Source organism: Egretta garzetta, unplaced genomic scaffold, assembly GCF_000687185.1.
Source record: "Egretta garzetta isolate BGI_Z169 unplaced genomic scaffold, ASM68718v1 scaffold112, whole genome shotgun sequence".
Classification (NCBI taxonomy): Eukaryota; Metazoa; Chordata; class Aves; order Pelecaniformes; family Ardeidae; genus Egretta; species Egretta garzetta.
The window spans coordinates 3,120,015-3,144,143 of record NW_009258884.1 but is presented as its reverse complement, the minus strand read 5'-3'; the positions used below and the strand labels follow the sequence as shown (position 1 = coordinate 3,144,143).

The following is a 24,129-nucleotide window of genomic DNA, read 5'->3' as shown; positions in this document are numbered from 1 at the left end:
AAAGAGGAAGCACATTTCAGTTAAAAAAGGAGTTTACATCAGGGATTTGGTGTAAAAATCAGGAATCCAGAGCTGGCCCAGCAGCAGAGATAGCCAGACTGCTGGGCAGGTGGAGAGCAAAGGAGGAACGGTAAGTCACTAGCACAGAAAAAGGGAAGGGAGGTCTCCACAAGTGCATAGGACAGACCCAAAGGGACAAAACCACGCAAAGGACAGAGATGAGACGTGTGCCCTAGAGAGAGCACATGAGAACCTGGGTTGCTGTAAAGAACAGCATAAGGCAGGCACCTTTCAAACAGCACGAAGCAGCTATGAAATAATTATTTTGGTCAAAACATGCTAAGAGCCGCCTCCTGTGGCAGGAGACTCAGCTTAGGTAATTCTGCTTGCTTCAGATTCTGGTCCCTGGAAAAGCACACCAGGATCCTACACAAAATACCGTAATCTGGTGAAACACAAAGTATCACTACCTCCTTCCAGCTGATCACGTGAAGAAATTGCTTAACACAGCTTACAAGTGGATTTCTCAGAAACATGCAATATTTATGTCTTTTTGCTAATCAGGTGATAGGCTTGGGATTACAACACACTCGCCCATGCCCAGGCCCAGCTCCAGACCAGCCTCAGGACTCCATGCAGGAATAAACACTGCTGTTGCAATGCACAGAACATCCTGTCCCCTCCCCTAACACCAACACTTACCGAAGGGATCTAAATAAAACCAGACCAGCTGCTGAGGAGGGGCATGTTCAACAGGGAACTGTAAGGCTGAGATGGAGACAAAGCGAGTTCCCTGCCAAGTGATGTTACAAGCAATAGGGACATCATTTATCTCTGCTGGAGTCTGCACAGCTCTGAACGCTGCAGTTGGATGGCAGTTCATGGGATGCTACTCTCCAAACAACAGCCATCCTAGGAGCCAAACAGCTTCCTAAAAGCTCTTTATTACACCTATTTTCCCAGGCTCAGCTGAGATAACCCATGAAAACAGAGCGCTATCTTTCCCAAGACAATCATCAGCTTACATAATGCAGTGATGGAAGTTCTAATTAAAATAATGGAGTCAAACATTTCAGTGTTATGCCTTAACACGGGCAATCTGGGTAATTCCTTCCACTCACCTGGCCAGCAGGATCCCTTGGTATTCCTCCAGCTGCCGCATAAAGCTGGGGTTGGGCTTGGTGACAGTGCGCCGCTCCTTCACGTAGTCGTAAGCCCTGTCCAGGTTCCAGCCATACTCCTTCATGGCGTAGGCAATCACCGTGGATGCTGAGCGGCTCACTCCCATCTTGCAGTGCACCAGGCACTTAGAACCATTTTTCCTGGAGGGGGAGAAAGACAAAGAGGATCACTGAATAGAAAACACAGCCTCTGAGAAGCTTAAGGAAACAGCAACTTTACCAGAGCATTATCAAGCGCATTGTCAACACTGTGCCCAAAGATGAAGTCTGGGATGTGATCTGATAATCCAATTTACAAACTGGAGCAAGACACACAAAGAAAGTGAAGAACAAGGTCTTAATATTCTTAACAGATGTTGTTACAACAGCTCTTCTGAAGCTTTTATTGTGAAGTGGACAAACATTGGTTGTTTGCAGAGATTTATGAAGACTGCTAAAGAGTAATATGGCATCCCTGAACTCAGCCCAAATGGCCCACTGGTGTCAAGCAGTACTCCAGATAAAAAGGGCATCTATCACACAAACGTGGCGTCACAGTTTAGAAACATCCCTGGGAGATACTGAGCAGTTCAGGGCAGCCCCTAGCACAGAGATGTTCTTCTGCAATCTTCTGATGGCCTAGGACTGGGTTTGACAATTGGCTGAACAAGACCAACGTTGCTTTAGCCAGGCGTTTGAAACCCCACCTAAATCCCATCCACATCTCTCCAGACACCGGTAGGTGCAAATCCAGCCAAAAGCCCCACGGTTGGTACCTGGCAGATTTTTCTTGATACCACCACTTCTTAGGACTGTCTGTAGGTAGAAAGTTCACCTCCCCTGCTCTGTTTGTAACAGTCCTACACCTCAGTACCTGTCCAAACGCAAGCGAGTGGAAAAGATGACCTCCCCATGGCTGGAGGCAGAGACCTCAAATGACGGCTGCAGTGCAGCACCCTGCTGCGATGAGATGGAAGATCCTTCGACTTTAATTTGTTTTTCAAAGCAAACAGTGCCTTTGAGTCCAATGAGCAGCTACTCTGCTTGGTGAGGCTGGTACAGAGCCTGATAGGGCAGCCAGGACTCTTGCTCCATGGAATTAAAACCCATTTGTCTGGTGTGACATACAAGGAGGAAGGCTACAGCCCTTCTCTGTGATCTTGGTGTGCTGGGCAGCACTGGCATGGAGCAGGCTGAGCAAACTTGGGTTTGGCACCTTCCATTTTCTCCTTCAAGTGCTAGGTTTTCTGGATTGCCAGCCATGTGAAGTTCCCACAGGACAACCGGGGAGGCCACAGAGTGCATGCAGTCATGCGTCTCGACAAGCTCAGACCTCGGCTGCTTGCAGCTGCCTGAGCCTGTACTGGCATCCACACTCCCCAGACACTCAAGAGATGTCTGCATTGCTCGGGCTATACTGTGCTATAGCAGCCTTTAGACTGCTCTAAGACTTTCTCAACTTGGCAAACAAACAAACAAAAAACCCAACCACAACAAGCAGACAAGGCAAAGAAAGGGGTGTAGTAATTTTCCCAATTTGAAAGACTATTTACATCACCTCATACACAGTACTAAGGTCCAATCATTTAAACCCCAATGGAATATATTCTGGGCAGGAGAATACTTCTGAGGATGACAACAATTCAAAATCAATACTTAAGGGAATACAGTGATGTCTTTTAAAGAAACCATCTTAAAGAAAGTAAGTCTTGAGCCACACTCAACCAAGTCAGCTTTTAAAAGCTATGAGAAATTACAAGCACCAGCTATGGCTAGGAGATGACAGACTTCTATAATGGAAATAATACTTTAAAGGAAACATATGCCAATCTGCTTTCTGACCAGTTTTCCCTTAAGAAGGCTGCTGAATTAACTGGAGACAGCTCATGTAACTGGGATGCAGTTCTTCGCAGTAAAAAGGCCCTACTTTCAGCATCCGCTATCAGATTACTCACTGTAAGTGACAGCTCAGAGACCTACACAGGCATTTACTCCTGTTAAAGGGAAGAGTTTGCTCGGGAGCATAACGCTACAAGAAATCACTTCCAGACTGCGGGCTTCATTGTACAACCTCACAATGCAGGGAACAGCTTATGTTTGTGTTTGGCTTATAAGGTTTTGCTTCTTGCTTTTGTTAAACCCTGCTCGATTTGTTACTGTCCTTTCCTCCCACCAGCACCTCTGCAAATCTGTTGCATTTCCTAAGCAGCAAGCAAACAGCTCTCTAGTACAGGAATGATCTTTTCCACTGTTTGCCTGGACTGCAACTGGGCAGAAAACCCTCACTAGTCCTACCTGCTCCTTGTACAAGCACCCACAAGAATGAAAATTTGTGGGAGGGAACTCTAACACTTAGACAGAAATTACAAAATGAAAATGCTTTGATCCTAGGTAGGCAAGGAGAAGTAGTTAAGAAAATCAGTAGGAAAATATAAAATGCTTAGTATACATTTTCTAAATGTGTTTGTTCTGTTCTGAAAAGACTTACTTTGCCTTGGAGATGAATTTGTAGGTGTCATTCCAGTAAGCCAGAAGATCAGTTGCTTCTTCATCATATACCCGAATATTATGGTATTCAAAGAGTCCAGGGAAGAAGTTATCTATTTCTCGAGTCACATTCAAAATATACCGCACCCTGCATGGAAACAGAGAGGAGATAAAAATGCAGTGTGCAGAAACACAGCAAGTTCAGAGAGATATCACAGCTGCTACACAACAGCCTTGCCTTGCTTTGCAAGTGGCAAAACTCAAAGCATTTGAGGTTGCAGTCTTGAACATCCCTCCTCGGAAACCAGGACTTAAAGCAAGGAAGCAGCAGCTAACACAAACAAAAGGTTTTGCTGAGCAATCTTTATCAGAGCCTAGCCTCTGATAAAAGGGCTTCCATCCATACTGGGTAGAAACTTCCTCGGCAGTATGTCAGGTTACACTGCTTGCCCACCATCTCTCTATTCTAAGTGTTAGCAATGCTGGTGTCACAGGAGCTCCTGCACAGACTGTTCAGTTCGTGTTTGGACACTTTCTCAAAGCCCCTTTGTGAATCTCTCCTCCTGCTGCACCAACAACACAGGAAGATTGAAGGCATAAGCTTGTGAGCAGCACCATAGTTAAACAAATGCATAAAATAACTACAGAGAGATGTAACAGACAATGAGCCACTGGGGAGGATTTATTTCTTATCCCTAAATTTTCTGGAAAGGAAACTGCTAGAGAAAGCATATGGTATTTATGTACACTACATCCAGTATTTTTAGCCCTGAGGGTTACTCGTAAGATGCTTATGAGCTGCGCTCATGCTGGGATATCAAACAGAACACGAGCACCGCAAGGGAGTGACACCCCTTTTCCCTAGCAGGTATGAGATTGCTGGCAGTCAAGTAGGACCTGTCTGACCCAAGGAACTGCAGCAGACCCTGAGCTGAACGAGGAGAGTCAATTTTGCCATGCTGATTTTCTCTGAGGTACAGAAGTATGCTATCAATTCAATTCAGCAGAGCAATTAGTTATTTCCACTGGATTGGTGCAAATAAGCCAAAGCCATAAATAATGATTTAATTGCAAAATCTTGGTGCTTAGATCCACCTGGCCTCGAGAAAGGACACACTAAGCTTAAGCCTGAAAGATAGGAAGGGCAGGAGTCAGAAGAACCCATCAGTGCTAAGCTCGAGAGCGACAGGACTTTACCTCCTACTGGGCCCCAGTCAAAGCAACAAATGCTCTTTTACATATTTTCCTTCCTGCTGCAGTCCGGAGGTCCAGACTCCAAAGCGTCTCTGTAATCGTGAGACCTCAGTCCAGAACAACGGGCTGGAGCAGAGGGCACAGAGCCAACTACGCAGCATCCAGTTAAGTAATTGTAGCTTTTTGCTACTTATAGGTATGAGACTGCTGGCTTCCTTTGTTTGCCAAGGGGATGTCAGTCAAGGTCAGGGAACAAGATTCTTTTACTTTAAGGTGCCTGTTTGTGGGACGTGGAGTTTGGAGGAAGCAAGAGCTTGTTCAGATCTGCAAACCCTTTAGTAAGACTCAGGTTACACAGCAGGTCTGGAATAGAGTTTGTTGCATAGACAACCGTTGAGACCAGGCTCTTGCTTTTAAGCTGATGGCCTGAAGCTACTTACCCTCTGTTCTGCAAGTCTTCCAAATTGGAGGCGTTCCATTCCGAGCCCTGCAGGGAAAACATGCAAAGGGATACATCAGCCAGAAGGAAGGCATGGTCCGACAACTGATGGAGGGAAGGACTGTCACCAGTGAACTGGCGGAGGAAGCTGGCCAGCCAAGTGGTGGAGAGCAGGGGGGTCTTTTGAGTAAAGGGGTACACAGAAGAGTGGTAACAGGGCTGATGTTCAGCACCTTCTCTCTCCCCATTAACTAGATGTATTCTGAAGCAACAGGCAGCTCTGCAAAGCAGGAGCCCAGCACCATATGCTGGCACTTCCTGCAAACCACTGACAAAACCACCTCAGCAAAGACGAGACCACTCCACCCTTTCCCTGGAGGCTGCTGCCAGCTCTACCCCACAGAAAAGAGACTGCCTGCATTTAACAACAATCCAGGTGCTCTTTATACACGAAACACCCATATCGCACATCAAAGGCAGCAACACCACAAGCTCACTTGGGTTACACCTCTTTTCGCCACGTTCAAAGCCTGTGTGAGCAGAGAAACACACACATTTAACCCTGGCTAGCTAACCCTCTTCTCTGCAGTACTCACAGGGCCTCCAAGTTGCTTGCTTCCTGCTCAAACATTCAAACCCTGACTGATGACAAAACCACTCAAGACAAAGGCTTCCTTCAAAAATTAAGGTGGACAAACTATCTGCTTTCTTGCCCTAAACCAGCTGCTACATAGAAAGATGGTTCAGACGAAGGAGTAAGCAAGAGGGACCCAGGCAGCGCTACGATTGCCAGCAGAACAGCACTGCTCAAGGCTGCTCCCATGGCTCAGGCTTCCACGTGGCCTCCCGGCCAGCAGAGGCGTAGCCAGGGCGAGCTGGCCCTTGGAGCATACCCACCACCTGCCTGCAAACCCAGCCAGCCTGAGAGCGAGAACCTCCCAGTCTTGCAGAAGCAGCAGTGTCCACCCAGAGGGCGGGTTGCTGCTTGCCCCAGAAAGCGTGCACAGGCTGTGATGGGGGAGCTCCAAGAGCTCTGACTCACAGGCACGCACCTGCGCCCACGACAGCACTTGCAGAAAAGTCCTGAGCACTCACAGCCTGCGTCTAGACGTACACGCACAGGAAAGGGCTGCATTACTATTCTGGTAGTTACTGGGGACAAGTCTGTTGTCTTGTCTTGACACTTCAGCAATACAACGAACAAAAAGCAGCTGGTTCTTCCCAAACTGAGCTACTTCCTCAGAGAAGTCATCATAATGAGGACAACGTTATATGCCATGGTAGCCCAGATTTCAACAGAATCCATTGCAACAGACCAGGTCAATTCCAGCAAAGTCCAGAGCTGTGCATGATCTGGAGGACTATGGGGGCTCTTGCTATTCAGTATCTCCCAACAAATGTATTTTGATCTCTGCTGTATTTATCCTACTCCCCCAGACTTAGCTTCATGTTGTCTCTTTCTGGCCAAGGAAGAATAATTCAGTTCAGGCCTGGGAACCACCAGTTTCCACAGGTACGGAGAACAATGCTTTGCAATGGTGAAAGCCTTTTCTCCTGCCCTTTGATCCACAATCACCAACATCACCAGGTCTCTTATTTCCTGCTTAGTTATTTTAGCACTCCCTCAGTGGGATCCCACAGGGCTCTTGCCTCCACCTGGAAAGAAACAGCTCCATGCCTTCCAGAGACTTCACTGTACAACTCTGCCTTGCAGCGTACATGCTCCTGAATTCAGCTGGTGCCCAGCCCCAGCAGCACTGCTCCTCACCGCAGAGAGCTGCTTTGCAAATACTTCTTTTCCACACATTAGCCACAATTCTTCTTGGTGCTGCCTGCAAGCCTTGTTTTAAAGGTCTCATTCCCATTAAATGCACTCAGAGCCAAGACTCCAAGCCCTGCAGCGGACTGAACTGCCTGTACTGTTTTTCACTAGCACTGTAAGCCTGTAACAGGTCTCTCCGGAGAACAGTCTGCAAAAAAATAAAATCCATTTTACATCGTAGGTACTTTAAGTTTCCTGGCTCTACCCCACCATAACTTCTTGGGAGCGCTCACATTAACATACACCATCCCCTCTGAGCCTCGGCACTAAGCTTCAGGAGACTGGGAGAGGCCCTCTTCATTTGGAAAGACCAGCTGGTCCAAGCGGAATGGCTTTGTTTAAAGTTGAGCCAACCTCATAGGCTAGACAGCCCAACCAAACCTGCGTCCATTGCTTCAGGGCTGGGAAATCCAGCGGAGCGCTGACTCACCAGAAGGAGGTGCAGTAATTAAGACAGGCCCCAGCAGCAATGAAAGGCAACTAAGCAAGCAAAACATTAAAAGGCAAAATGTTTACGTTTCCTTAAGTGACTTATCTCCTGGATTCTTTGTTAAGCTCCCCTGTTCCTCCTGGATCACATGAACTCAGAGCTTTCCATGTTACAAGAGCGCCATTCCACCTGAATGTTACCCAGCTCTCCCCAACAGCTCCCCCTGGTTTTTGCTGCAGTTATGCCCTTCCCAAACACACATATACTCCAAGAACTGGGCATGTGGGTACCCTGAACAGTTAAAGCTACAAAACTGGTCTTACATCAATGGAAACAGCCCTGAAAAGTAGTTAGAGTTAAGACTTTTTCCTCTAGTGGCAGGGTCTACAGCTTGGCTCACATTGTACGGCAAAGTTTAGTACAGCCAAGAAGCCAGGCTGCTCTTCAATAGCACTAGTGTCTTGTGTCTTAAGACTATGTGACCCCAGGATCACCCAATCTCTCCTTCAGAGTTCTTTTAAGTTCCTCCAGAGGCCCCTGTGTCAACCAAGACATAGTGAGAAGTGTTAGGTGTGTTTACTCTTGAATTCATTGTTAGACTTACCAAGAAGACATGATCAAATATCTGCGTGGGGCTGTCCATCTGCCCAAGGATCACTATCATTTCATTGTCGATGAACTCTTTGAACTCCCGCAGGTTACACACCATCTGCATCTCGAGCTCAGTGCGTATCTGGGTGGGGAGGAGGAACACAAGGAAGCCATGTGAAGTTTTTGTGCTGGATTTTCTTCATGGCATAAAGTACAGAGCTCTTTGGTTTGCACAACAGCACTTCCAGTGCTGCTCCCTCACCACTCACCTCTTTTGATGTGATGTTCTCCAAATCTTTCTGCATCATGATCTCCCTTAACTTGGTCTTAATTAGCCGTTCTGTGCGTTCTCGCTCAGTTGGGCTATCAGAAGAAAGCAACAGAGTCACTGGGAGAGGAAACAAACTGGACTCATAGCGCTTTTTAAACAGGTATTGTATAGACTGGATACTCTGCAGAGTCTCAGATACTCACACTACTTCCCTCCAGTACGTCCTCAACTGGAGGGAATTCAGGTGACTGTAAAGCCCAGTTTAGATTCCCGGCTGTGTATGAAAGAGACCAACTGAATGCTCCTAATCCATTGTAGTCATCCAGAGAACCTCTGGTATTTGGTAAAATTTAAATTGGGAAGGCTGCATTATACTCTCTGGAGCAATATCTAAGCCTCTCCCTACCTTTCTTGGAAAGGTAACAGCTCCAAAGCTCCTTACATGGAGAGACGAGGGCAGCTAAGCCTCTGTGCATTCCTCCAGCCTCTGCTGCCAGGGGCCTTATCACCAGCTGCAAAAATAGCCTGACTAACACCAGGGGAAGTTGCAACAGAGCAGCGGCACACAGAACTGCCTCACCCATCATCTTTAGAAGGGACCCAGCAGTAACATCTCGCACCACCTTTCCATTTCTCTGGAAGGCTGCCAGGATGGCGACTGTGCAGACGCTTCTCTGCTTTGCAAGTGTCCAACTGGTGGTTCACAATTAAAAATCATGGAAGTTCCCAGTCCTTTCCACCTGACACATTATTTCAGGACTCAACTAAGAGAATGCTGCCTAGGTGTCCCCAGGAAATCATTCAATTGCTGCCATCACAGAAAGGGTGGGTTACATAAAATTTATGTATGAAAAGCTACAGGAGAATATTAACCTGACAGCCTGCCAAAACTTTTCAGCCACCCTCCTTGTACATTAAAAAACAATCAAGTGTGAAGACTCGTTCACAGCTGAACAACTGCTTAGCATTATTATTCACTCACTGAACTCCAACAACAGGAAATATCTGAGCGCATAAATCAACCAATGACACTATTATACTGGGAAAACAGCTGGGGCTAGTGAAGCAATTTCTGCTACTACAAACCAGGCAACTAAGCCCTCATATTTGGCATCACATCTGGACACAGAGTACCTTTGAGGTTACATGGTATCAGTACCATCAGCAATTACTAATTACAAGGGTTGTAAACTCTGAATGTTGATACAGCTCAAATTTTGCCTTTCCAAACTGTCTACCTATCTACCTCAGCCACTGTTTTGGACCATATATCAGCATATATCCAAGCATTTAGCTGGTGACAGCTTGGGACCTATACACTGTCCTGTTTCACACTTGAAGAGCTCCTCAAAATGATGAAAAACTGCATTGCTCTTTGTCCCCATTCTTAGGTGTATCAGATGGATGCCTGTGAGGATGCTTCTGAGCAAACAGTCTCAGAAGTCCATACATAAACACTTCACTTTACAGCAAAATGAACTGAGTAAGGAAAAAGAGACCACGTTACTCTAAACATGTCCTCAGACACGTGCCAGAAAAGGGCAGAGTCCAGAGAAACCTGTTTTGTCCAGGAGATACCAGAGGACAAAGCCAGCAAAGAGGAAGGCCTAGGTACTAGAATACACCACACCTCTCTCTCACTAGTAACACAGGATTTGCCTTGAGGAAGCAAAGATCGGCAAGCCTAAAGCCCAAGGTAAACAACTAGACTGAAAACAGAGGCTGGAGGAGATGCAAGGGAGCCTCAGAAGGGCTAAACTTCCAGTGCCGGTGTTTACCTAAGCAGGGGTCCGCTTATTACCTGGAACAGGAGACCTCTCCTCATTGATACCTAATTAAGAGCAATCTCTTGTGGAAACTGTCTCCTCATGTGGAGACTGCAGTGCTTGACAGCCAAACACTTAGGCTCAGCAGAGCCAGACCAACTTACACATCTGTGAAGAGGGCGGGCGAGTCGGGCCGGTGGGACTGGACATCTTGCATGGCATTCCACTCATTGACTGACGACTGGTCGGAGTTGATATGGCTCTCATAGTAACTGACCCACGTGAGGAAGAGGCTCCCTGGGTAGTAATTGTTGCTCCGCGCCACCTCACAAGCCTTATGTAAACTCTGCAGAGCAGACCTAGAAAGGGAAAAATACTTGCAGGATTATAATTTCTTCCTCAGGCTAGTATTGAGCACAAAGCAGCAGCCAAATCCAGGATGCTGCTCATGTCCCATCAGTTGGTACAAACCCCAGTGCTACATGAAACAGCCCCCAGCACCGAGCAGGAGGCTGTCTGTAAGGGTGTGGATAACCATATGTTACAAGAACTTGCATGTCTTAACTGAAGTATGCCAAGACAAGCCTGGATAGCAGCAAAGGTGCCCACAATTCAGAAGGCAGAGGCACTTGTGTCTCTGGCTCAAAAAACTGCAACAACTACCTAAGCCACAAATAAGATGCACAGAGTTCTTGTCCAAGACAGGGTGCTCTGACAGGTCCTACTGCGCCATCAGCTCCCCTGAGTGCAGGGCAGGGACACCCTGGAACGAGACATGGAGAGCTGCACAGCCAGGGGCTTAGGACTTGACTTTACTGAGGTGTTTAGGTGTCTGCCCTCTCTCACTGCACGAGGGATGTCAGAAGTTTCTTCAGCTGCTGCTGGGAAACAAATCCCCCTCTCCTATTTTTAGCTTGTTTTAAATCTTTGACTAGGATCAGAAGGATCCAGGTCAAAATCACCGGGGTGACACAGTAGCATGACACCCTAACAGGCGATGTATTTCTGCAATGCAAAGAAGCTTGAGCCAGGAATACTTTCATGGCCACTACATTCTTACATGAGCCACCCTAAAAGGAAAGAAAAATGCAGGCAGCTTCTCTTTCCTTCTTGCTATCACAATGAACATGTCTCACTGGAGACAGAGCCCCCTAAAATATGCACAGCGCGTATTTCCTTTTTTATGACAAAAAAAAAATATATATATTTCAAACACATGCTCAAAGCAATTCTGCTTCGGAGAGATTCAAAGCAGCAGCCCTTTGCAAGGAAAATTACCCTATTCCTTCCTGCCCCCAGTTGAGACGAAGGTGCGGCCGCAGCAGTATTATAAACTCACTGCTGTGTACCAGCGCTTGCATGGGTTTTTTTTTTTTTAGTATCAAACTTCCTTCCCTGTCTCTGAAAGAAACTTCTGGCTCCTCAAGTAGGTCTCAAGATACCAATAATGCAAAGCAGTACCTGCTGTTTAAAAGCTCAAGCAGCCAGAACACCTTGGAAAAATGATCACTGGGACAGATTGTAGTAAGTACTTACCACATTGCCTGTACAGACACTGGCTTGAATATATGAACCCTGTTATCTGTTGATACGCTGAACCCTCTGGAGAGAGGAAAAAAGACACAGTAAAGATGTGTCCCAAAAGCAACTTTCCAGTTAATTGATAGTTTGCAGCACATTAGAACAGCAAAGGAGTAGCCCTACGCATACAGTGCTGAGTTCAGCTAGCAAACAGATCAAAATAGCATACTAGAAGCTCTAAGATAACTTTTTAAAAAGCAGCTGCTGTTCAGGAACGAAACTAAGACAGTGGGACAATGCTGGGCTGTGCTGTTTACCTTGGCAACACAAATTCAGTGCCACAGCTGGGAGCAACAGAGTCCAGCTAAAGTGATCCTGAGGCAGCTACCAAGGAAAGAAAAGTCATTCCACGCACTGCACTGGACACCCTTTGTAACTGGCACAAACAGAAGTCTCCAAGTCAGGTGTCTATTTGGCAGAGAAACATCAGTCGTCTTGTATGTTTAGCTGAACGCTGCCTGCTGCAAGCGTGATGGAGGAACACATAATAGGATCCCTTTAAGGAGCTTTCACTACACACCCACTCACCAGTAAAAGCTCCTTTACTCCAGCTTAAACACACACATGAGCCACTGTCTCAGTGCGTGTTTATTCACAGGTAAGTCAATTATTGGTGTTCCCTGCCACAACCACTGTGATTTAGGGCCTTTGAGCCTACTAACCGGATAGAGGTCAACAGCAGGAGGTCTGCTGGACCTGTCAGGGCTCTGCAATCATTTGAATCCTTCTCCATATACCATGCTGTAAGCTAACACATGGAGACCCTCTGCTATTGACCTAGAACAAAAGACACTCACCCATCCCCATCCAGGTGGATCAAGGTGTCACTCCACAGCGGCAGCACCAAGCCCATTGTACAAGTGCTACTGTAGTAAGAAAGAGAAGGTCAGCCCATCTACTACAGCACCATGCTATTGTTCTAATTTCACAGCAATGGTTGCAGATGTTTGCATTCATTAGGGAAAAAAAAAAAAAAGAAAAATTCTAATGTTGCTTCAGGGACAAACAGAGCCAGTGTTGTTCTAGAGGTGTCTGGCAAGGATCATTATCAGATACAGGGTACAGCAGTACTCTTTCAAGCAAGTTTAAAGGGTTAACATACGCCCAGGAGAAGAGCAAACAGGATTCAGAAGCAGCAAGCTTTGTATGGAAGGTCAGAGGGGGCTCACGGTCTTCAGTAAGCTCAAGGCTTTCTTTACAGATTAGTCCCTCTCAGGCTCAAGTGGTTTGGTTCTAGCTCTGATTTTGCAGTCTGTAACTTTGTTTTCTTGTCTGTCCCTCGGCCACAGCTGCTGGGAACTGGGATCAGTCTTGTGTAATAGCAGGGTGACCGGCAGCACGGTAGGGTAGCAATCACAGCCTATCACCCGTTGTTGACTCCTGTCCCTTCTTCTCCCTCCCACACCTCAAGGATGAGCACAACAGCCAGCCGAGACAGACACCTTTTGGCAATCCCACTCCTCTCTCAGCTGCTTTGACCTCTTTGCCCTCACAGTCACCTGCTTTCTGTAAGGCTGAGCAAAAAGCCAAGTTAAAAGCACAAGTCAAGCGACAGAAAAAAGGCAGGGGAACCCCAACACAACATGCACCAGGTTGTCAAATGAAAAAACTGAATCTCAAAGCTGTAAAATTGGTCCATAATCAAAGGATCATCTTGAAGAATCTGATTCAACCGCCTACTGTTCTTACGCTTCGCACTAACCGCTCTCAAATCTCCACAAGCCCCAACACCCCCGTCAGTCTCTGCAGCTCATGAGAAGTGGGGGAAGAGGGCGAGACTTGAGGCTTCAGAGGGTCAGCAGACACGAAGCCCCGTAAACGCACACGCCTCAGAGTGACTGGTGCCCAGCACAAGGAGACCCTGCGGCACGCAGCTATTTCTGTTGACAACATGAGATGAGCTCATGGAAAGATGTGTTTTTAAAAGGCTTCCCAAGGTGGCCAGGGTATTTTTAGTGATACTGTTCAGCAAGCGCTTATCAGAGACCATAGCAACAAGTCTACATTGAGTTATAAATACCAAGTGGGCTAGGGGAGGGTGTATCAGACTGACCATCCAGAACCTAAGTAACTCTAGCAGAAAGCTAAAATGACCCTGCTATGTTACTAGAGACTGAATACCAGTGAGCTCTCAGTTATCAAAGGTGGCTGTGCTGGAATATCACAGCCAATAGCAAGCTCCAAGCTCACAGCAACCTGGGGAAGGACGAGTTATTCTTACCCTACCACAAGAGCATCTCTGAGCTACAGCTGTGCACACATGCGCAGGAAGGGAGCCGGGAGCCAGTGGCAGCATCAAGCTGGTCCCCTGTTTTAGCAGGCATCACTTGAGCTAAGCATCCAAATCAAGCCACGTGAAATTAAGCATGGTGGCTGTTGTGATCAGCAGGCTGTTTGGAAGGCCTTTTCTTAGCCAAACAGTTCAAAAAGATTTTCTAGTGACCCTGCTAACTACCTGAAAGTAATTTCTACCGACTAGGGTCAGTAGCGAGACTCACTCCTGTAGCACTTGCGCTAGAACTAAGCATGTGTATGAAACCTTCCGAAATGGTTTGAATATCCAGTTTTTTCTTTCCCTGTATAGGCCAAGACTTACTTACAACACTTTAAACAAGCCACGTGCCTCCATGCCATCTCCAAAGTGCCTAGTGTCCCTTTCTAAACTTGAAGCTTCTGCCCGTGAAGCTGCCAGGGGTGCTGTATCCTGGCTTACAGTCAATCGAGCAGCAAAAGCTGCTTCCCAGACACATTCTGTAGCCTTTTGGAGAGGTCAACAGCAATTTAAATGAATGAAGCAAAAGCACTAAACCCTGATGACATACTGTCTGGGGAGAGCACACATTGTGTAAGATCTGCCATCAGCAACCCTGACGTTCCCATCAGGCCCTTTGTGCCATGACCTTGGCAAGGGGCTGCCTGACAGTCACTTTCTTATTAGCTGCTCTCCTGAACCCTGATGTCCAGCTTCTCTAATTGCAGCTTTTTCCTTCTTTGAATGCAAGTTTTCCCTGTCTCTGGTGTGCAGATGCAGCGCTTAGGGACCTCACCATTCAGAGACACTTAAGGGCACTTAATGTCCTCGCAGAAGCCTGAGGCTCGGAGGAATGGAGGAAATGCTGACTTGCGCTGCTGCCTTCCCATTTGCCACCTCCTTTCAAGAAATAAAAGGGGAATTCTGGATCTGAAGAAAGGTGTTAGGCTGGAAAATCTGAAGGAGTCTATCCCCAGAAAGCATGGACACCAGACAGTGGTTTCTACACTTGACTCAACATGTGGGTGAACACAAGGACTTCCCCCAGCTGGACACTGTGAGTACCTGTCATTGGAAGAGAAATCCATTCCTAGGACAATGCTCTCTTCGGTGTCTTGTCTGCCGTTGGTGGACACTACCACCATGTATCTAGTGCGGTTCTGGTAGGTACTTTCCAGTCTTACAGCCTAAGGAAAGGAAGGGGAGAGATCAGCAGTGCAGCCAGCAAAACACACACTACTACCTTTACAAGCCACCTTTTCATGCTGAGTGACAGGCGCAGAAGCAGTGATGCAGTTTGCACTAGTACGGGTGGCCCGTACTTCTCAGCTGGGTAACCAGCAGAAGAGGGAGAAGCGACTTATTCTCTCACACACAACGCTTTTCTCAAGAGCTGGCATGCTCCTGGTGCCTCCTGCACACCTCGCTGCAGGCCTGCTCTGTCCCACCAAGGCTGCATTTAAGCAACAGCCTACAAGTCTGGCTGCCACAGTGCTCCAACTGGTCCCAGCCTAGTGAGCTTCATGAGCATTAAACGTTCAATGAGACAGATGGGCACTGAACATACTCTTCACCTCTCAGATGGCTTTGCCCAGAGCTTCCCTTTAAACTACTGTGTGCTACAACAGCTCCAACAAGACTCTTTCCACCAACTTCCCAGACAGCTGGACAACTAGCATCTAACTGATACGCGGTTTCCTGCCGGTCCTTTGAATTTTTCTACCAGCTTCCCCAGAGCGGAAGCAACCCTACTGCCTTACAGCTGTCACGAAAAGATTTCCCTATTACTAAGGTGTACCCATGGTTGGACTCGGATTGCTCAGAAGAGGCTAAAGTCATTGTGCTTCATTGCTCCTACCACAACCAGGTGCACCCCAGTGCCAAAAAAAAAAAAATAAAAATATCTAGCAGGACTGGAGGATGCCCAAATTTCCCCCCAAACCAAATGATGCTGACAGCATTCAGAAAGCGACTGTGCAGCTAAGTTGCAAGCATCAGACCAATACTGAGGCTCCTGAAAGGTTACACTGAAGAGTAATGGTCCTCCAGAAGCCACAAGGAAGTGAGAACTGAAGAGACTCCAGCAAGTCTTGCTGGTTAGTGAGGGGCCCAGGGAAGGGACCCCAGTAGTTTAGGTTTTGCTTATATACATCTGCAGTAGGCAGCCTTTACTTGCCAATGCTTTTTGGACTCTGTTCCTAGCCATTTGCAGTTATTTTAGTCACAGGATCCCAACTAGAGAAACTATGACATCCCTAGAAAGGAAGTGTCTTAATTATGTATACAGAATCTTAACTTTGGATGGCCTAATCCAACCCCAAGATGCTGTCTGGCTTCAGTGTTTACCTTGTTGTTAAACTCCTCCTTGAACTTTGAGCAGAGACTGCAGAGAGCAAACATGGGCGAGAGGGAACCGTCACAGCCCAGCCCTGCCCCGTGCTGCAGACAGACACCTGCCTGCTGCGATGGGATCCAGTTGCCGAATTCCGCGCAGCCTGGTGGTTGAAGCTCGAAGCAGTGTTTGACATCCTTTGCAACCTGAACCTGAATTCCTCCAACACCAGCAGCCCTCCCCAGCCACTGCTTGTGTAGACACTTCCTCGTGGCCCACAGGAGTTCATGGCTCAGCGAGCCCAATTTAAATAGTCATTTTATCCTTAAAAAAAAAAGCTTACAAAATAAATGTTGTGTGGGATGTCTCAGGAGTAGGCTGCTTCTCCCAATACGCTCCTGTAGTTCTTTCTAAGTTGGTCTTGAGGCCAGAATGACACCTCCTTGCTTAGAGGAAGCCCACTCTTACCTCCTCACACCTTGCCTGTCCACTAGCCAGTAAGTCTTGTCCACAAGATGTGGCAGAGTCTACAACAAAGGTTAAAACAGCGCATGGCAGTCAGAACAGAGCTCGCTATTTCACCAGAGTGTTCTATCGCAGGAGACTATGCTGAGAGCGGCAGGGAAAGCTTCCCAGTGGCGTTGCAGGGAGCAGCAGCTCTAGTGACGGGGGCGGAATAGCAAGTGCAGGCAGGAGATGGTGTTGACCACGTCTTCTACACTTGTCCAATGGGACCGAAGACTAACAGAAATTACCCAAATGCTGATGCCAGCAGACAGACGTGCTCTGTACGGCAAGAGACTGTGCCCCACCCCATGTCTTTAGGATAAGTCATGCTAAAACCAGCCTTATTTTCCTTCTTGCTCCTTGAGTCACTGAGATTCCTTTGGAAACACGGAGGATCAAAGTGGTCAGGCCTTCAAGGTGTGAATTCTGCCAGACAGCTGTTTCTACAACTAACCACTTGTAGCAAAACAGAAAGGGTGCTCTTCAACCTAGAAGAGCAAGCAATCACCAAGGTCTTGGTGGTTAAAATTATTATCTACATTAGGAACCAAACCTCAAACAGAAACAAAGACTTGCCTAAATTGGGAGCAGGCGGACAACAGCTGCTCTGTGTCTGGGGCATCCACACACGAGCTCTGTTCTGCTTCTCTTGAGGACAGTCCAGCAGCAAGAGGATTAACATAATCTAACTTACATTGCTAAACCAATTTGGCTAGCAGCAATGGGAAGTGTGGTCTTAATGCAAGACCCTTTAGAACATGGCTAGACAAACAGCAGCGAAAGGTCACATCACTTCAAGTCACTGGGGTGGGATTTTTACCAATTAAGAGAAGAAGGGTATGACTTATCGTGGTTCTCTAGATCCAACACTTACACCCTTATCACAAAGCAAAGAACCATGATTGGAGCAGATAATGTGCTTTGCTAAATTTACTAGAATAATAAAACAGGAAACTTGACATTCTAAACCAGCCAACCTCAAAAGTTGCTATTTTGTAGTAAGTGCTCCAACATGCCCATCAAATCTGGTCTCTAACCTTTTCATTAAGCTCTAGTTCATATGCTCACCCAACAGTAGAAGCATACCAAGTAAGTAAGTGGTCTGACACCTTTTAAATGAAGATATTTGAAATCCCACTCAATCTAGGGAGGATGGCCTAGCTGCAGGGACTGAGATGAGAGGGTAGGTTCTTTCTCAACGGCTCATCTACATAGAGCTAGCTTTCTCCTCAATTTGGGGAGGTTATTTATAGTCTGTTCATGAACAAGAAGTTCTCTGTAGTCCTTTCAAGGCCAGCAACACTTTTCTTAGTTTTAGGCTCACCTAAACACAAGCCAACTTTATCTTCTGCTGCATTCTTGTTTCGTCAGAAGTGTCATGTGGTATTTTGCCAGCCCTTATGAACAGCACATTCCAAGAGGTAAGTTCATGCTGACCTTTCATCTTTTTCATGCTACACAACGATGTTTCATACAAGAACACATTTCTCATTGGGATATCTGAAGACAAAAAAAGCGCCCGACTTTCTGAAGTCTTTTATCATTGAACACGTGTAAGTGAACAAGTCCCCACTCTGCTAAGCTACAGGAGTATATTCACTCAGTTTGTAGACTTTTAAGTTCTCTTCCTCTCCTTCCTACTGATCCCTATGGTATCCTACTGGTACCATTGCTCTAATCCTGCTCTCATGGAAGGCTAAAAAACTCTGCCAATAGCTCTAACAGAAACAAGAGTTGTTCCACATTTTAAGTGTAGGTTTATAAAGGATTAGATTCCACTGCTGCCCTCTGAGCTGTGAAGTCTGCCCTGAGAATGACAGCAGCCAACACAAGAAGAGAATGCATTTCTCTCAGTACTGTTTATATTTCAAATCTCATTTGTATTTACTATTTTATGAGAGAGTCTATTGCAGCTCTGCACACCCTTCGTTCGTCAAGAATCAATTAAATTCAAGTAGACTATCGAACTTAACCTCATGCAAGATTTCAGCATTCCAAACACAGCTCCAAACAAAAGAGTTTATGTCTCAGTCCACAAAGTCCTTATTCAGCTGTTAAGGCTAATTTGTCCCAAATCACACAATGTAGCCACTGATATTGCTGAACAATGACTTGTTCAATAGCTTCCAATGTTCTAACCCTGGCTCAGATTCTGAACAGCACGGAGAACCCACATTCCCATCGCTTTCACTGCAAATTTACTGACAGCAAGGTGTGCCTGACGAAGTTTGAGAGTAGGTCCTTAAGTCTGCTTACAAAGATTGCTTACAGCAAATTATTTTCAGTGGTCATTTTTAAAGTTAAAACATTTCATAGTAATCTTGGCTGTTTCCTAGCTACACACCTAAGATCAGTCCAGCTCCAGCACAGCTCAGGAGGATTCAGCAAACCAGAGGTGCCAGAATAATGCTTCTGATGCTGACAGTCCTATTTTGGGCATACCTTGCTAAGATGCACCAAGACAACACAGGAAAGAGACTTCAGGCTACTGAGTGATGAGAGATACAGATACACTGATGTCATGCCTGACCTTGCACGGCACTTCAACATGTCCTAGACAAATTCCTCACTGCTCTTCTTTAGCTTCTGGAGGTCTTTAGGACAGCATATCAACGCTATAAACAGCAATGCCTAACTTTCATTATGTTGTTATAGGAAGCAACAACCCAGAAAAGCAGAAAGACAAGGTTCAATATAGGTGCATAGCTACATGGGGATCCTGCATGCTCCCTCCTGATAAGCCATCACCTTTTGGGATGAAACAAGTTAGGAGAGCAGAGTGAGGAACACAACTGAATTAATGTGGAAGGGCAGGTGTTCATGGTGGTCAGACATAAGTCTCTTGATTTAAATAGTATTTAAATAGGACACCAAGCTAATTTACCCAGCTTCTCTAGCAATTGTTACAGTACTTTTTGAGAGCGTATGTACTTGGTTCAGACAAAGGCAGTCTTCTAGCCATACAATTTGTCTCACTGAACAACCAAATAAGCAGGCCTTTCATAATTACCTGCTTTTCTACCTTTGTGGTTGCAAAGAAGGCTCCCCAAACCCAGTGATGAAACCACTTGAACATACACACACCACTGCTTTCATGAGTTACGCAGGTGTATTTGCCAAGTGGAACTTAACCTTTATATTCGTCAACAGCAGATAAGCAAAAAGCCAGCCTACCAGTCTGATGTTGTCTTCTGGGCGGAGCAGTATGAACATGGCCTGCAGGTGTTGCTGGAGATCCCCTGCAGGAAAGAGGGAAAGGTGAATGCACTCAAAACTAGCTTTAAATCACATGGAATTTCCTGTCTGTCCAGCCAGAGGAAACGTCCACCAAGAAGCCTAACACGTCACCGTAAGCGTTGTCACTTCCACCCACTCAGGGATGACAAAACTCCCGCAGTCAGCTGCTCTTTGCTCCGTGTGCTCACCTGCTCCCATCTTACCATGCTCTCTCCTTCTAAATCCTGTTATCTTTTTAATAGAGGTAAGAAGTGTTTCACTACTCTGTTCCTTTAAGAGACAAGGCAAACTAGGTAGAAATGGACCCCACCCCATGGTTTAACGTCTCATTCTATCATACATCCACTTATTACTCGGTGCAGAACTACTACCTAGACAATAGCATCCCCTTTGAAGTGAGATTCAGTCCCATCTTAGAGCAGCACATGCCCACATATGCTTATGTACCAACCCCACCCAAAAGCGACTAAGAATTTCCGCCTGAAAAATCAAGCAACCGTAAGTTTTCCTAGAAAATGCTTGCTATGCTTTTACTGGTGAGGCAGAGGAAAATTGAAAGAAAAAGAAATAAATCAGTCACACAGCAACATTAAAGTCTTTTTTTAAGAAGAGCTGAGTGTCCCAGGTTCCTAAAGCAGTAAGCCTTTGAAAGACAAGCGAGATGCCCTTCTGTTGGTACTGCTGCACTGACTTCTCAGCGCTCCTCCCTGGCCTGTAGAGAGCCAAGATTTTCTCTGCTAAGCACATTACCTTCCAAGTGTCAGTAAGCAATAACACCCCCAGCAACTGGCTGTTTTTTCAATCACTACCTGGAAAATTAATCTGCATTCCCAGAAAGGAGAATGCAAGGCTGCCAGGTGGGTGGCAGAGAGCGGCAAGAAGAAGAGCCTTTACTCTTCCACCCTCTCCCACTCCCCCGCAGACACGAAGCTGAGTTTAGGCAACACTGCGGGGAAGAGCATGAATGCTGGAACAAGTATTCAGCACCAGTGGCTACAAGAGCATTTTCTAGAAAGGTTGACTAACCTTCCTGGCTGTCCTTTCTAATTCATCCATGGTGCTAGAATCCATGCTATTTCATGGACTTTCAGAAATAAGAAAACCTTGGACATGGAGCAGCATCTGGAAGTGGAAAGGGAAGGGGAAGAAAGGAAACACTGCCCAGCAAGAGCATGGTACCTAGTTTCCACATGATTTTTATAGCTGGTGGAACAGCAGGGCTGCTGCAGCCTCCCTCCTGATGGGACAGAGGCAAGCTTGTGTGGACTGGGCTACGTAGGACATGGCATTCCCTCCTCTCCGCTTCCTTCCTCCTTGAAACATATTTCAGCGTATGGAGAATGAGTCAATGTCCTCAGACTGCTTTTGTAACTGGGAGTGGGAAAAATTGAGGCATTCTGCAGTGCTAGGGAAGTCACACGCAAAGTACCAGCGGTGATGAGCACCTGAAGCTACTTCCTGCCCAAGGACGTTCCCAGGGCTGGAGTGGCTGGCACATGCCCCCCTAAACAGCAATTATTTAGGGAGAAAGGTAACACAGGAAAGGCCAGCTCATCCATCGGATGCTTGTCCTCCCAGGGGTGCAGCGGGAGACAGGAATTTCCCCACATCAATACCAGTGCACGGTCTTGGCACTGCTGCTCAGTTCCAGCAAGTTTCAGCTCCTAGCACAGTGGGACTTGGTGAGAACTGGACTCAACAGGCAAGGTCCCTCTGCTTCAGGTAGCACCTCCCGCCTGCAGCCTGGAAGAGCCCAGCAAGTATTTGACTCAAGAGGCATTCACATGTCTTAGGCAGCTCGAAATCAAAGATGCTGCACCTCAGTTTTTCCCTCCCCCAGGTGTAACAGTTCCCACCTACTGATGCCAGGAATTCAGTATCAGGAATCGGTTTAAGAGCCGAAGTCTCCAGACTTTCAAAAAAAACCACCATCAGGACTACTGGATTATCTCAATACTTAAAAAGAGAGGAAGTTTCTAAGACAACCCTTTATGCAAGGCTCTACTATCCCTCATCCTCAGAAAGTTTACTGCACTCCTCCCTGTGCCCCAGCCTGCCCTGCCAGCCCTAGGAGCTCCAGAGCTGGAAAGTAAAGCATTGCTTCCTTGGCCAGCTTTAAGTGACTTGCAGCATTTTCACCTCAAACACACAAGGCATTCTGTAAACTTCCTGGGTTAAGAAAAAGCAAAGGAAAGGTTTTAGCATGCCAGGATCAGCACAAAGATACCACATCCTGTTCTATGAAGAGCTGTCGCGTCGCTGGCATTCATGCTTCGCAGGCATGACTGCTGCTTCCTACTGCATTGTCCAGCAAGGAGCAGATGCTTTTGTCTCCTTTGAGCTGGCAGGCTAGGTGTAAAACATCAGCTAGAGTGGAATCTTAAAAGTGATTTACAGTATCCCAGAGATGGAAAAAGCCCCAGGGAAGTTGCATCCTTTTCTGGCCTCCTCCTGCGTTGCTGGAGTGCAGAAGCAAGCCCCCCACCCTGCCAAACACAGCCCGTTTGCCAGGTGGCACGGGCACAGGACCGCCCAGAGAGAGGAGTGTGGACAGCTGGTACCTTATCCAGTCAATCTGCCAACTAGTGACTTCCATTGCTGAAGATTATATGATTGAAGAAATGGGTGTGAGCATTAATTATTTCCTATTACTCTTTATATTGGATTCTAGCACCTCTGATGAATTAGAAAGGGAGATCAGGAAGGTTACTCAATCTTCCCAGAAAATGCTCTCACATAACTACTCGAAACACCATTGCATCCATAGGCAGCAATTCCATACTGGAAAGTTATGTCTGCTCTCCACCCTGCTTCTAATTTTGTGCACCAGAGATAAGTCACGACACACACATGGGAATGAAAGTTGAGCACAGATTATCAGTCCAAGAAAGGAGACAGTTTTCCTTGCCACAGGCTCTGCCAGCTCCCTGCCAGTGGCTGGTTCACGTCTCAGAGCCACACTCTCAACATCACCATTTTAATTTTGGTGGCACAGATGTTTTGGCTCAGGAAGGTGACACCGTGATCCCCTGGTGTCTTGGTCTGCTTGCATATATTGTACTTTAGACAAGTTCACAGAAAAGAAAGATGGTGCACACTCACACAAAGGTCTCTTTTCAGTGAAATCTCCAAGCACCATAAAAAAAAATATTGTACCATTCACATCACTTGACAAGCAGGGAAACTGAGGAAAGGACAAGTACTGATACCACATTAAATCTCACCCCATAGGCTGAAGAGACAGGAATAAAAAGTCTTCTAAGAACAAAAATCCCACCCCTTGGGCAACCCAGTCTTTTAAATACAAAACATCTTGCTGTAAGCAATTACAACACACCAGATTTGCTTTCTGAGCAGCCTGGCTTCTAAAAACTCTGGGCTGATTGGACAAGTGACTCTATTTTCCACCAAGGTCTCCAGACCTGACGTAGGTCAGCTGTAGGCAAGCAGATGCGGCAGCAAGAGAGACTCAAAGGTGTTTGCGCTGCCTTGCAGGGGTTCACAGGGGAACCCATCCAGTGGGTCTCCTCTGCAAGGTACAGCCAGGACAGCAACCGACCTGGGCTTCTATTGGGCACAGGGCTTTGGAGAGATTAAAAACCAGGACAGGTCAAGATAAACTTTTAAAAGACTGCTGACTGCTTTCACACTGAAGACCAATTTGCTTCGGTCTCAACCAGAAAGGCCAGCTTTAAATTAAATTTCAGAACAAATTATTCTCTTTTGATAATTGGTAATTAATGCAACTCCTTCAAAGCAATTTGGGTACTGCTTGTACTATGTCTGAGTGGAAGTATGTAATTAATTGCCTTTTGACTTAAACTCTTTCTACAAAGATGTTTGTAAACAGATTTTTAGGTGGACCAGTCATCAGGTAGGTAACTCTGCCGGATGTAGAGCTGGATGAAAGTCTGATGGTATCAAGGTACAAAAGAAATCTACACCTGGAACCAAACCAAATCACTTTTGGTGGTCACTTTTTGGCAAAGAAAGTTGGCTCCAGCCTTTCTGCTTCTGTCTCTGTCCCTCATGCAAAAGCTTGAAGGTCTCAATGTTGTTTT

General features: G+C 46.5%; 1 protein-coding gene across 1 annotated transcript in view; it reads right to left on the bottom strand.

Moving 5' to 3' along the window:
* Positions 1–24,129, bottom strand: part of SSH2 (slingshot protein phosphatase 2) — a 67,319-nt gene that overhangs the window by 7,651 nt on the left and 35,539 nt on the right. Inside the window, 10 exon segments of the mRNA XM_035889616.1 lie at positions 1,122–1,322; positions 3,649–3,795; positions 5,282–5,328; positions 8,137–8,265; positions 8,393–8,486; positions 10,325–10,519; positions 11,697–11,762; positions 12,539–12,607; positions 15,058–15,179; positions 20,006–20,070. Of these exon segments, the coding sequence (XP_035745509.1) occupies positions 1,122–1,322; positions 3,649–3,795; positions 5,282–5,328; positions 8,137–8,265; positions 8,393–8,486; positions 10,325–10,519; positions 11,697–11,762; positions 12,539–12,607; positions 15,058–15,179; positions 20,006–20,070 (1,135 nt within the window).